Source organism: Pleuronectes platessa, chromosome 16 (genome assembly GCF_947347685.1).
Source record: "Pleuronectes platessa chromosome 16, fPlePla1.1, whole genome shotgun sequence".
In the NCBI taxonomy this organism is placed as follows: Eukaryota; Metazoa; Chordata; class Actinopteri; order Pleuronectiformes; family Pleuronectidae; genus Pleuronectes; species Pleuronectes platessa.
Window position 1 is genome coordinate 24,553,727 of NC_070641.1, and position 14,418 is coordinate 24,568,144.

Sequence of the window (14,418 nt, forward strand, 5' to 3'; positions counted from 1 at the left end):
TAAAAGTAAATATGTGAACATTTCTGTGCAAAGACCTTTGGTTGAATATCTGCTCCTGAATTTACCTCTAGTGTTCAATATACATATTTAGATAACTCTCATTTAAATACTAATGTGGCTAAAATATCAAAAAATAGTCTGTATATTATGTTCATGACACTGAACAAACATGAAATGAGCTGAACTTGCTTCTCTTCCCTTTGTTTAAACTCCGTTTTCACAGGTTGATTCAAACAAACACACATTTGTAGAAAAGGTGGAAGCAGAACACGTGGTTAAAGATCAATTGGTATAAAATAGATTTTCTTCTTAAATATTTCCAACGTAACATTTGAAATGTTCAGACGAGTTCGATCCAGAAGTGAAACTGAAACGTCCAGAAATAACGACACTAATGTTAAGATGGACGACATGATTGTTCCCAAAAGTGAAGCCAAAGCGTCTCTATCGCCCTCTGGTGGCCGGCTGCACAATCACTACTGCACAGACCCTGACTCCATATGACGACCTCACCACAAGATGGCAGCGTTCCTATGTGAGATATTTTAGCTTCTTTGCTGGAGGAAGTGAGACTCCTATTCAGTCTGTGGTTTGGATCATGATAGACTATTAAATATATTTATCTATAATATTCAGAATATGTCAGTTTTAACTATTCCCTCTAGTTGATGAAGTGGTTTACAAAGAAAAAGAAATGCAGCTGAATCCAAATATAAAACTGCAACAAGCTGCACGGCCACACGGGGCGCTGCAGCAACATCCACTAAGAGACAGTTAGAGACGCTGGAGGGTGGAGGACAGAATAAAGTTTAAGTGTTTCCTCTTTAACTCCGTGTTTGGTCTCCTCCACCTTCAGAGGGAGGAGCTGTTCTGACAGGATGTTAGTTTTGAGACATCATGTCAAAACAGTTTGAGGGGAACATTGACATTTCAAAAAGAACTGTCATCAAAGTTTTTTACTTTCAGTTTTTGACTTAAATAAAAGGAGTTAACGCTCTTTTATGAATAAGTTCTGTCGAAGAAAACATTAAACTCTGACTGATCAGCTGTTTCTGCCTTAAGATAAATCAAAGAAGAAGAAAGAACCATTTCAACTCCTCCCCTTATATTACATCTTCTCTGGCGTCTGGATTTGTTTCCTGACCTACAGCGCCCCCTTCTGACCACACTACACAGCAACTTTCTAATTCATTCGACAATTCAATGAAAACACAAAAAACAAAACTGAGCTATAAGACGCAAAGCGGCTCCTCTAGCGAACGAGCAGTCATGTGATCATCACGTGATCCGACAGTAAAGGTTTGAGTTTAGTGTCATGCTTCAGGAACAGGAAGTGGCAGTAAAGACGTCAGCTCTTCAGCTCTGTAAAATCAAGACAATAAAACTTCATGTTTCCATATTAGTGTTTAACAATAATCATGATAATGTGAAGGTGCTGCTCCAGCGTCTGGTTCCTGTTCGATAAGACACGAGGAGAAGATGCTGGTTCCAAACCGAACCAGACCTGAGTGAAAGACGCAGTTTGAGAGTCTGAAGGAGGCAGGAGGAGAAGAAGCGCTGGTGTTCATCCCTCCATCATCCCTCCATCATCCCTCCATCATCCCTCCTTCCCCCTTCTCTCTCTCTGTGCTTCACTCCCTGAGCTTGAGGCTGGATATATATAAATATATTTTGATATAGATGTGGGAGGAGTCCTCAGTCCAACATGGCGTCCAGCTGGTCGGCCAGGTCGTCGAACATGTTGCCGATGTCGTCCAGGATGGTTCCTGCAGACTTCACTGAGTTTGCTCCGCTGGTGAGAAAAGACACAATAAACAGACATTAATGACAAATACACAAAAATATAAATACAACAGATTTTCCTGATTAGACTGTGTTTATATCTAATTCATTAAAATACAGAAGATCAAGCTTCATTAACCTGAAGTCGTAATATTTCCCTCGTAGAGAAACCTCTTGTTACCACGCAGCTCAACACTGACATCACACACAGTTTATTAGCGTCTCACCCGTCTGAGTTGTCGTCCAGGTTCAGTTTTCTCTCCACAGCCTTCAGAGCTGCTTCCAGAGACGTGCTGGTCTGATCCAGTCTCTGCTGAACCACCTGGGTCCCACAGGACGGCTCCGGGACCAGATCCGGACCGACCACGCACACCTGGGACCTGGCCGCTGTCAGAGATGGACTCTGAGGGGCCGGGGCTGAAGACGGGGGCGGGGCCAGAGCCGGGGGCCCGTGGAGCGGAGAGGAGGAGGAGGAGGAGGAGGAGGTGAAGGCCAAACTCTGAACCACACTGATGGTGAGAGCTGGAGTCGAGGGTCCAGCTGCTGGGGATCAAGACCACCAGGTGTCAAATGGAGACAAGGAGAAAGATGTGTGTGTGTATCTGTGTGTGTGTGTCTGTGTGTGTGTGTCTGTGTGTGTCGTACCTTGTGCAGCCAGCAGACTGTGACGTACAGGTTTGGGGGCGACACTGGGGGGTTTGGGGGAGAGTGGGGGTTTGATCTGTGACCCTGTAGCCGGACTGGCCGGCCGCTCTACACCCGTGTCACTGATCCTCAGGGCGACGCCCTCTCGGCTCTGAGGCCTGCTGCCGGCCGGCGAGCCCGGCTGCCCCGCCTCCTCCCGGCTGGGGGAGCCCCCCCCCGGCTCCTTGTCTCTGGGCTTCTGTCGGCGTTTCACCGTGTCCGACTCCTTCAGGTTGAACTCGGGCACCTCCAGGCTCTTGGTGGCGTGTTGGTCCGGAGGCTCCAGCACGGCCTCGGCCCTCGGGGGCCCCGGCGCCTTGGGCCTCTGTTTGATGGTCAGGTTTCCCTCCTCGGCGAAGGGGAGGCACTCGCTGGAGCTGTTGTGAGGCGACGAGGAGCTCGCCAGGCCTTTGGGTCCGTCCTCCTCAGAGTCAGACTTCCCCCCCCGGTCGGGCTCGGCGCCGCTGTGGGCGGGGACGCACTCGCTCTTCACCCTCCTCCTCACCCCTGGAGCCTCTCTCACTTCCTGTCCTGCAGAGATGAGGGAGGGCGCCTCCTGGTGGCCCAGCTCTGGCGTGGGTCCTGGGGAGCTCCTCCCCTCTAGGCTTCCTTCCAGAGCATCAGCGATGCTCCTCACGCTGCCCGGACTGTCCGTCACCACCCGGCCTGAAGACGAAGACGTGCTGCTGTCGCTCAGCTCGCCGCTGGTGGTGCTGCTGACTGAGCTCAGGCGTTTGGGGGGGGGTGGAGGGGGACCTTTCTTGCGGGCGCGCACAGCGAAGGACTGACTCCGCCCCACGCTGCCGCTCTTCTCTGGACTCGCCTGCAGTCGAGCCAGCTGGCTGCGCCCCGGCTTGCGGGTCAGCGTGGCGTAGGACGGCAGGTTTCCTGAGTGGGCGGCGTGCTCCTCCTCCTCGTCTTCATCGGGCTCGCCGTCTGACAGAGCGTAGCGGGTTTTGCTCTGGGTGCGTTTCTTGGGCGGAGTCAGGGTGGAGGCGTGGCCCGCACGGCGAGGGGAGGAGCTCAGTTCTGTGGAGCCACAGTGAGAATGAAGGTAACTGAAACCCTTCAGTGCTGGCGAGCCATGAGGGGAGGGGCCACGAGATCCCGACAGGCGGGGCTTGGCCGGGATGGCGGGGTACTTGAACACCGTGGCGGTGCCCAGAGGAACCTGCTTGGGCCTCTGGTCCCAGCCCTCAGGGAGGTTCCTCTCCTTGGCCGAGGCCTCGTCCAGGCTCTCCTGCGACCAGCTGTGGGGGGTGATGGAGGCTGTGGGAGGTTCCTGGGAGCGGCCGGAGCCTCTGGACCGGGTGTCGATGCTCTCCTGGCTCTGGGACAGTCCCACGGCGTTCTTCATGGCCAAACCTTTCTCGCAGTCCCCGTAATGGCTGGACATGGCCGTCTGTAGCTCGGCGCTCAGCTCGCTGTCCTGGAAGGTCAGCATCTTTGGGGTGCGAGGGGAGGAGTCTGAGTCGGCCGGTTCGATGGCGACCAGGTGGAGAGCGCCGGGGCCTCTGCGTCTCAGCGTGTCGTGGCCGGACTCAGCGCCGAGCATCGACCTCTGGATGTCACAGAGCTTCCTGACCGCCAGCATCAGCTTCTTCTGGTGTCCTGGAGGAAATCAGACCGTCAAACCACAGTCACACACGCATCACATGTTCACATGAGACACGTGTGAACATGTGACACGTGTGAACATGTGACGTGTGTGAACATGAGACGCGTGTGAACATGTGACGTGTGTGAACACGTGTCTCTTGTGAACATGTGACTCTTGTGAACATGTGACTCTTGTGAACACGTGTCTCTTGTGAACATGTGTCTCTTGTGAACATGTGACTCTTGTGAACATGTGACTCTTGTGAACCCGTGTCTCTTGTGCACATGTGACTCTTGTGAACATGTGATGTGTGTGAACACGTGTCTCTTGTGCACATGTGACTCTTGTGAACAGGTGACACGTATGAACATGTGACGCGTGTGAACATGTGATGTGTGTGAACACGTGTCTCTTGTGAACATGTGACTCTTGTGAACAGGTGACACGTATGAACATGTGACGCGTGTGAACATGTGACTCTTGTGAACATGTGTCTCTTGTGAACATGTGACTCTTGTGAACATGTGATGTGTGTGAACACATGTGACTCTTGTGAACACATGTCTCTTGTGAACATGTGACTCTTGTGAACATGTGATGTGTGTGAACACGTGTCTCTTGTGAACATGTGACGTGTCCTCACCGAGCTTGAAGATGCCGATCTCCTGCAGGTCCTCCCAGCTCAGGTCTTTGACGATGCTGATGCAGTCGTAGCCGTTGTCAGAAAGCTTCTTGTGGTACTGAGGGAGTCCGATGGCGCTGAGCCACTCGCCCAGGTCCGACTGTGAGAGAGAACAGCGTCATCAGCTGGAGTCCCAGTGAAGAGAGATCAGTGGGTTCACTGGTGAACTTACTGGGATGTACTCAGGCAGCCACTCGGGGATGTTCATGTCGCTGATCTCCATGGAGATCTTCTTGCGGTGGCCTGGTTTGGTGACTCCGACGGCCGTGAGGTCCTAACGCCAGGACAACAAGACGAGCCCCGAGAACGCTGAGTCATCATTCACTAGATGGTTGAGTGTTGAGTGAGTGTGTGTCTGAGTGAGTGTGACCGGTGTGTGTGTGTGTGTCCGTGTGTATGTGTGTGTGAGTCTGTGTGTGTGTATGAGTATCTGTAGGAGTGTGTGTGTCTGTGTGAGAGTTTGTCTGATTGAGTGTGAGTGTGTATGTGTGCGTGTGTGTCTCAGTGAGTGTGAGTGTGGGTGTGTGTTACCTCAGGAGTCATCCTGCTGATGGTGGGTACATCATAACCAGCACTGAGGAAGTTCCCAGTGTAGTGCTGCAGCTGGAACTCACTCAGCCACTGGTAAATGGCCTCAGCGTCCTGAGGCAGAGAAACAGGAAGTGATGCAGCAGCTGTGAAGCTTTGATCATTTGATCGTTAACCAAAACGTTTCTTATACTTTGTGACTTTGTTTCTCTGGTTCAGTGAGTCCACATGTTGTTTGTGTTATTGTTTGTTCCTGTCAGCTGGAGGTCATGTGACCGTGGGCAGATCGTTACCTTCCCCTCCAGCAGCTGCTGAGGGCGAGCGAACTGCTGAGAGAAGCTCTGCTCCGCGGGTTTCTGCACCGTCACCGTCTGTCTCCGAGGAGCTCCACCTGAAGGGTGGAGGGAAAGTTATTAATATTATTAAATTAATATTATTATTTGGCTCCGAAGACAAAATCTTATCATTTCTTTAATTTCTCTGGAGATGCAGGAAATATACCAAAAATCCCCTTTTTCTTTCTCATTTATCTGAAACTATTTAAATAACCTATAAATATTGTTCACCTGAAGGTAAACTACATTTGATGAAATGTGATAAGAGTTAGAGAGTGAGATAAGAGTGTGATTTAACAGTTAACAGTTTATTAAAGTAAAGCAGAGAGGGAAGCACCTGCAGGGAGGTCGTGCAGGTCGCTGTGATCCGAGTTCCCAGAATCAGCAGCAGGGGGCGCTGTCTGCAAGAGAAATACAACAGAGAGCACAGACAGTAACAGATTTAGAAATATAGAGTTCGACGTGCGGAACGACCTCAGAGGGATTTTATGCTTTATTTGGATCCTTCTCCATATTTAATATAATATCTCTTAACTTCTGTTTGTTTCTGTTATTAAGTTCCATTTTTCACTTATTTATCTGATTTTTTATGTTTATATATTTGTAATTTTCTCGTATTTTTAAGATTTAATCTAAATTTTGTCGTCAGTTTGTATATTGTAACTTTGTATTACTGAGCACATTGAGTGTGTGCTCGTCACATTTAATGTGTAACTTTAAAAACGAAAAGTATTTGACTGATAATTAGATCATTGTCACATCTGACACTTTCTATAAAAAGCAGATTTCATGTTCATGAAGATGATGTCACAGATTGTTGAAACGTGTGTACTCTGTGTACCTTGTTGGCGTTGGTGTCATGGTGAGCGCTGTGGGGGGGGAAGCCGTTGGGGGCGTGGCTGCTCTCGGTGCTCTGTCCACTCCCGGCGCTGCGGGTGCTGCCCACGCTCCCAGTGCTCCCAACGCTGTTTCTGTCGCCGGCTGCAAACGAGACAACAACTATGAAACTGAGCAGAGAGAGGGTCAGCAGCGAGGGGCGGAGCCAGGCTGTAGGAAGCAGGGGCCAGGCGGGGGGCAGGGTGCAGAGCAGGGGGGCGGGGTTTGAATGTGACTGTAAACATCATGATCATGTGACAATCCTCATCTCAACGCCTCGTTACACTGCAGGAAGTGAAGAACAGGATGTGATGTCAGTCTGCTGTCGCTGTGGCAGCACGGAGGAGGCGAGCGGGCAGGACTGAAGCAGACCATTGAAGAGGGTTTGAACCCCACGCACCAAGATCGCGAGTTGACATGAGGCACCATGAGGAGCCATGAGGCTACATGAGGCGCCATGAGGCGTCATGAGGTTACATCAGGCACCACGAGGCGTCATGAGGCTACATCAGGCACCACGAGGCACCATGAGGCGTCATGAGGCATCATGAGGCATCATGAGGCGTCAGGAGGCACCATGAGGCGTCATGAGGCACCACGAGGCGTCATGAGGCTACATCAGGCACCACGAGGCGTCATGAGGCTACATCAGGCACCACGAGGCACCATGAGGCGTCATGAGGCATCATGAGGCATCATGAGGCGTCAGGAGGCACCATGAGGCGTCATGAGGCACCACGAGGCGTCATGAGGCACCATGAGGCTACATGAGGCACCATGAGGCGTCATGAGGCTACATCAGGCACCACGAGGCACCATGAGGCGTCATGAGGCATCATGAGGCATCATGAGGCGTCACAAGGCGTCATGAGGCATCATGAGGCATCATGAGGCGTCAGGAGGCACCATGAGGCGTCATGAGGCACCACGAGGCGTCAGGAGGCACCACGAGGCGTCATGAGGCACCATGAGGCTACATGAGGCACCATGAGGCGTCATGAGGCTACATCAGGCACCACGAGGCACCATGAGGCGTCATGAGGCACCATGAGGCTACATCAGGCACCATGAGGCGTCACGAGGCGTCATGAGGCATCATGAGGCATCATGAGGCGTCAGGAGGCACCATGAGGCGTCATGAGGCACCACGAGGCGTCAGGAGGCACCACGAGGCGTCATGAGGCACCATGAGGCTACATGAGGCACCATGAGGCGTCATGAGGCTAAATGAGGCACCACGAGGCGTCATGAGGCACCATGAGGCTAAATGAGGCGTCATGAGGCTACATGAGGCGTCATGAGGCGTCATGAGGCATCATGAGGCTAAATGAGGCTACATGAGGCGTCATGAGGCGTCATGAGGCGTCATGAGGCATCATGAGGCTACATGAGGCATCATGAGGCTAAATGAGGCTACATGAGGCGTCATGAGGCATCATGAGGCACCATGAGGCACCATGAGGCATCATGAGGCTACATGAGGCTACAAGAGGCGTCATGAGGCGTCATGAGGCACCATGAGGCACCATGAGGCACCATGAGGCTACATGAGGCATCATGAGGCTAAATGAGGCTACATGAGGCGTCATGAGGCATCATGAGGCACCATGAGGCATCATGAGGCTACATGAGGCTACATGAGGCGTCATGAGGCATCATGAGGCACCATGAGGCATCATGAGGCTACATGAGGCTACATGAGGCGTCATGAGGCGTCATGAGGCTACATGAGGCGTCATGAGGCATCATGAGGCACCATGAGGCATCATGAGGCACCATGAGGCACCATGAGGCTACATGAGGCATCATGAGGCACCATGAGGCACCATGAGGCTACATGAGGCTACATGAGGCGTCATGAGGCGTCATGAGGCGTCATGAGGCATCATGAGGCACCATGAGGCTACATGAGGCTACATGAGGCGTCATGAGGCTAAATGAGGCGTCATGAGGCGTCATGAGGCTACATGAGGCTACATGAGGCATCATGAGGCTAAATGAGGCTACATGAGGCGTCATGAGGCATCATGAGGCACCATGAGGCACCATGAGGCATCATGAGGCTACATGAGGCTACATGAGGCGTCATGAGGCATCATGAGGCACCATGAGGCATCATGAGGCTACATGAGGCTACATGAGGCGTCATGAGGCTAAATGAGGCTACATGAGGCGTCATGAGGCATCATGAGGCACCATGAGGCACCATGAGGCACCATGAGGCACCATGAGGCTACATGAGGCTACATGAGGCGTCATGAGGCGTCATGAGGCGTCATGAGGCATCATGAGGCATCATGAGGCATCATGAGGCTACATGAGGCTACATGAGGCGTCATGAGGCGTCATGAGGCGTCATGAGGCATCATGAGGCACCATGAGGCTACATGAGGCTACATGAGGCTAAATGAGGCTAAATGAGGCGTCATGAGGCGTCATGAGGCTACATGAGGCATCATGAGGCACCATGAGGCTACATGAGGCACCATGAGGCACCATGAGGCACCATGAGGCTACATGAGGCACCATGAGGCGTCATGAGGCACCATGAGGCGTCATGAGGCACCATGAGGCGTCATGAGGCACCATGAGGCACCATGAGGCACCATGAGGCACCATGAGGTGCTGTCACATGTTGTGGACAGCAGCAGAGTGGCGGTCTCAGTGCGTGGGGTCCTGATGCAGAGCGTTGAGCGGGGCAGCGATGCAGCTTCAGAACAGCCGGGGCAGTAGAAGCCGTCGCCTGGGGACTCTTACCATGACACGAGTCTCTGAGGACCCAGATGTCCTCGAAGGGACACCCAGACTGAGACAGGCGGCTCGGAGACAAACCTATCAGACACAAAGACTGTGTTGTGTGAGGGGCGGACTGAAGGGGGCAGTGTGGAGAGTTTACGTCCTGGTCTCTGACAATATCCAGGAGATGATGTTTACACCGTGCGATGCTCCATCACCTCAAAACAAGCGCTCCAACTTTCACCCTCAGCAAATGAAAACACAGCATTTCCTCATTAACCCCCCCCCCCCCCAGTGTGGTTAGAGTTAGGAGTTCAGGATCAAGCAGCTGCAGAGCCAGTGAACGATGACAAATAAAAACAATTTAGAAGAAAAGCAGCTGATGTGTATTTATATGAGTCATAAATCATAATGAGTGTGTATATTCATCCTCAGTGAGTTTCAGCTCAGACACTTCAGGGTTGTGACACCAGGAGGCGCAGCTCCACCACCAAAGGTCCAGTGGTACACTCGTGTGGGTTCTGAGTGTATGTGTGTGTCTGTGTGTGTCTGTGTGTTCTGAGTGTGTACCTGTGCTGGTAGTGAGGCCGTTGGCGAGCGGCAGCCCCACATGGGTGGGGGGTGCGTACAGAGTGTAGGAGTCATCGGTCTGTGGGGCGGAGCTGAGGCTGGAGGAGAGGGGGGCTCTGGACAGCAGCTGCTGGCGCTGGGTGGGCAGAGAGGCGTGCCGGGACAGGGTGCCCCCTACAGGGGGAGGACAACAGGAGGAGGGGGGGGGGGGGGTTATCAAGCTGATGGTTAGGGTGGAGGTGAGTGATTAAGACGATGATGGAGGGATGGAAGCAGAAGGGGGAGGGGGGGGGGGGGGGCAGCATGGGATGATCTGGAAGCAGGCGCATTAGTTCCTGACCCGGGGGGTGGGGGTGGGGGGGGTCCACGGAGACTAAACCTTACTCTAACGTTTCACCTCAAAGACTCAAAACTTCGTCATATGTTCAAATTTAATTAAACAAATTCTGTGAGTTTTCATCTGTGCAAAGTGAAAATGTGAAATCAATCATCTGGATGAAAACACCTCGTTCTGAAAGGGACTCGTCCTTCGTTTGCAACTGACCGTTCCTCCGGCTGATGACCTCCACGATGGACGGGGGGAAGAAGCCGACCCGGTCCGTCCCTCTCGGGCTGTCGTGGATGTGTCCTTTCCAGCGTCCGTCCACGTGCTGCTCCATCACCTGCGGGCGGAGAGTCGACTCATAAACCACGTGGGATTCGGACTCATCCAACAAGCCACATTTGATAGAGTTCATTCAAACTGTGAACTCTGATGTTCTCTGTTACTCTGGACATCTGTTGACTAGTGTCCGTCCTGGGAGACGGGTCCTCACATGTGTCTCTGAGGTTTCTACCTTCTTCACCTGTTAAAGGTTTAGTAGTTTCTCTTGTTGAAGAACAGAGGACGTCTCACCTCGTTAAAGACTATGAGACAAACTGGGACTCGTGATTATGAGCTATACAATAGAATTTGATTGATTGATTGACGTTCATGGGTTAGAGAACGACAGGAGAGAAGAGACACCCAAACTCTGATTGGACAAATATCGTACACAAGAAAAAGCCTTTCCATGTTCCCATGTGACCATGTGGAACATCACAGCTCAAGTTTCCCTCATCAGAGACTCATTCTAGCAGAAACTGGTTCCTGTGCAGGAGGTGAACAAGGAGTGAAGCGGTTCAGGTGTCTCACCATGATGATGTCCCCGGCTCGGATGTTGAGGGCGGTGGGGTCGTGGAGGTTCCAGTAATCCTTCAGGGCCCTGACCTGCAACACCCCCGTCGCATCTGTGCAGGAAACATCTGGAGTTACATCAGACTGAGATGACGAGTCCCACACGAGACCAGAACTTCACATTGTGTGATGGAGTGAATACATCAGGTCATAAAGTTCACACACATAAAGTTGATGAAGAAAAACTTGACATATAAAAAACAGAGCAACAAACAACTGATTAAAACTAAAAGGAGAAAATGTGAATTTGTATAAATCTGAGATCAGTGATAAGCTGCTGGGTCAGGACCTCGGAGCAGCTGCTTGATGTCCTTGCTGGCGTGGGACGTGGTGAACTGGTTGACGATGTCCAGCGCCGTCTGGTTGTAGGTGTTTCGGATGTTGACGTCCACTCCGGCCTGAGCGCAGCAGACAGGACACAAACATGTTCCAGGGTCACCAGTGAACTCATCTTGTGTCTGTGATGTTAAACAAAAGACTTTGAACATGTTCTTCATTTTTTTGTGTTTGTTCCACATCTGCTCACATGGAGGAATTTATGACCTATACTGCAGCCGGCCACCAGAGGGCGATCCCGTCCTGACCATAAGAGCAGTGATGAGCTTCCTGTGCGGCTGAAACTCCATCAGGTCAGAACCTCCTTTGTTAACTTGGGCATGTATTTGTACTACAGTATTTTACAGATCATTTTGCTGAGTTGAATTTTGTGTGTTGTATGTAACAGGAAACATGAATGTGCTCGTTATACTATTGTCGTCTTGATTCTCGTGCACGTGTGTGCGGCGTCAAAGTGACGTGGTAACACAACGAGGTGTGTGATGAACTCACATCCAGCAGCAGGCGCACCACCTCCGTTTTACCGTAGAGAGAAGCTTCGTGCAACGCCGTACCGGACTTGGTGGTTTTATTGATGTCGATACCGGCCTGCAGCAACAGCCTGGAACACACACACACACACACACACACACACACAAACACACACTTTCTAACGTCAGTAACATTCAGGAGTTTCTGTCTCAGTCTCTAGTTTCAAGTCTTCTTCAAACAGCTGATGTTCATTTAGTGAATTATGATCATTAACCATAAAGCACCAGATGTGTTGGGGGGGGAGGGACCACAGAGTGATTGACAGCTAGTACTGTCCAATGGGTGGTGTCATGGTGGCAGCTGCTGTCTCACCGTATGATGTCTTTATGACCGTTTCGGGCGGCGAGGTGCAGCGGCGTCGTGAAGGCCGAGTCTGTCGGCTCCTTCCTCTCTCCTTCCAACAACGCCACCACCATGTTACTGCTCAGAAGCAGCTGGGCCACCTGAGAGGAGGAGGAGGAAGAGGAGAGGAGGAGGAAGAGGAGGAGGAAGAGGAGAGGAGGAGGAGGAGGAAGAGGAGGAGGAGGAAGATGATTGTCAGTGATGGACCTCTGCTCTGTCATAAAAAAAAAAAAACTACAACTGAAACACATGTCACATGACCATTCAACTACACTGGTCATGTGATGTAAACAGGAAGTAGATGTCTCCTGTGTCTCCTTTGTATTTACCGCTGGCAGTCGAGTCATGTGACTGATTAGAACCAATCAGGAAGGAAACGTCTGCGTCATCGTTAACTAAGTCTCAGTTTCTGTTCAAACTCAATGGAGAGCAGTTTACACAAGGAGCTGATTCAGAGACTCACCTTGACTCGTCCGAACTCACAGGCCAGGTCCAGAGGCGTCTTCTTGGCCTTGTTCACCAGACACGGGTTCGACTGATGCTGCAGCAGCATCTCAGACTGAAACACACAGACACGTGGTTCTCATTCTCTGTACACACTGAAGTTACAGTAATGTAACTGTAATGTAACTGTAATGTAACAGGAAAAGAGTTAAAGAAAAACGACTCAGTGGAATGCACGTGTGTCTGTGCGTGTGTGAAAAAACAGAATGTGCGTCTCCACAAACTGTCAAGTTACAGTTTAAATTGATTCATAAGTTGTAAAATGTGGTCGTAGCTGTTCCCAGGCCTGATGGGAAATGTAGTCCTGTTCAGGAGGATCTGCATCTGATGCCCGAACCCCCTCAACTGTCTCCTTTCCACCACATGATAAACATATGAATTTAATTCCTGTAGTTATGACCAACACGTGTTTGGAGAGGAAACAGTCATCTTCACCTTTCACCATCAAATTCTAATCAGTTCAACTTTGAATCGGAGTGAATGTGTCCACGAGGTGTCCCAGAGACGGAGGACCCAGAAACACGATGCCTCCAGGGAAACAAAAACCAGCTCTAATCTGTTTTCCAGACATGTTGATTGGTTTCAGCTCCTGATTCGTGATATTAGGACGTGAGGAGACAGATTTGAGTTCAGTTCACCTACATTCGTCCTAATCCTGGACTAAAGGACTCATGGTGAGATCTGATCTCAGGATTAACACAAAGACCAGCGTTCACTTCACCACATCACACAGACACACACACACACACACACACACACACACACTTAAACAGGTCACTCATAATCACCCCAAAATCTGATCACAGCAAATCCACTCAACACCTCCCTCAGAATCCCCCTGATCACGTCTGACTCCAGTGCTACACAACTCAATCACACAAACTGGTTCACACAGCGGAGGCTACAATGATGCACTTACAGCAGAGGACTTCCAGGGGGCGCTCAAAGCCTGGCCTCAGTGTAACGCTCCACAAGGGGAATGGGATGGCGGACATATACAGTTTATGGTCTCCGAGTTTTGATTGGACGTTTCTAAACTTTACTTCCTCTGTTTGTTTCTTTACTTTGTTGCCTTGTGTTGATATTTACCTTTTGGAACCCGAGGTGTATTTTGTATTTTCATGGACACGTGGACCAATGACAAGAGACAGTTGTTTGAGTGAAGACAGTTTGTCCTGTGTCCTCGGAGCAGACGTGATGGAGTGACCTCAAGTGAACCTGAATCTGTTTTCTTTCCTCTTAACGTCACACGTGTGAAATCAGCAGCAGAACAATGATCCGATCGGTGAAACCGTGAAGAGGGACTCACCACCTCGTCGTGTCCGTACTGAGCCGCCAGGTGCAGCGGGATGTGTCCGTCCAGGGAGACGCCGTTGACCGAGGCTCCGGAGCGAAGCAGCATCAGGACGGACTCGGCTTTCCCCTGCCACGCCGCGTAGTGCAGCGGACGCATTCCTGCCCCGTCACAACACACACTTCAACACAACCTCCTCTAAACAGGCTAGATTCACTCAGTGTAAAACACACGGAAGCTTCTTGTGGTTTTCAGCTTCATGAGGAAAAGTCGTTTTAAATGTGAACATCAGCTGAGGTGTTAGAACATTATATTACAAAGACACACTTCATTATTAATCTCAAACACTAAGACACATATTTATTATTTGTTTTCTTACTATTATCATTCTTCTAACTGGTT

At 50.8% G+C, this 14,418-nt stretch overlaps 1 protein-coding gene across 1 annotated transcript; it reads right to left on the reverse strand.

Moving 5' to 3' along the window:
• Positions 1–893: 893 nt before the first annotated feature.
• LOC128458846 (caskin-2) lies at positions 894–14,177 on the reverse strand. The gene is made up of 18 exons (XM_053443869.1): positions 14,032–14,177; positions 12,682–12,777; positions 12,189–12,319; positions 11,838–11,946; positions 11,299–11,407; positions 10,968–11,062; positions 10,338–10,455; positions 9,794–9,967; positions 9,245–9,319; positions 6,453–6,592; positions 5,949–6,012; positions 5,570–5,667; positions 5,280–5,390; positions 4,921–5,022; positions 4,710–4,848; positions 2,428–4,077; positions 2,010–2,325; positions 894–1,792 (listed from the first exon to the last, which is right to left on the reverse strand). Exons 1-18 carry the CDS (start codon positions 14,173–14,175, stop codon positions 1,696–1,698), a joined length of 3,768 nt encoding a protein of 1,255 aa, XP_053299844.1. The 5' UTR covers positions 14,176–14,177; the 3' UTR covers positions 894–1,695.
• Between the last annotated feature and the right edge of the window lie 241 nt (positions 14,178–14,418).

Excerpts from the sequence above, each read along its gene's own strand:
- LOC128458846 (XM_053443869.1), bottom strand. The coding sequence starts at position 14,175 with ATGCGTCCGCTGCACTACGCGGCGTGGCAGGGGAAAGCCGAGTCCGTC. Across the intron at positions 11,063-11,298 it reads CATCAAGCAGCTGCTCCGAG|ATGCGACGGGGGTGTTGCAG; the intron begins GTCCTGACCCAG and ends TTTCCTGCACAG. Across the intron at positions 6,593-9,244 it reads CCTCAGAGACTCGTGTCATG|CCGGCGACAGAAACAGCGTT; the intron begins GTAAGAGTCCCC and ends TCTCGTTTGCAG.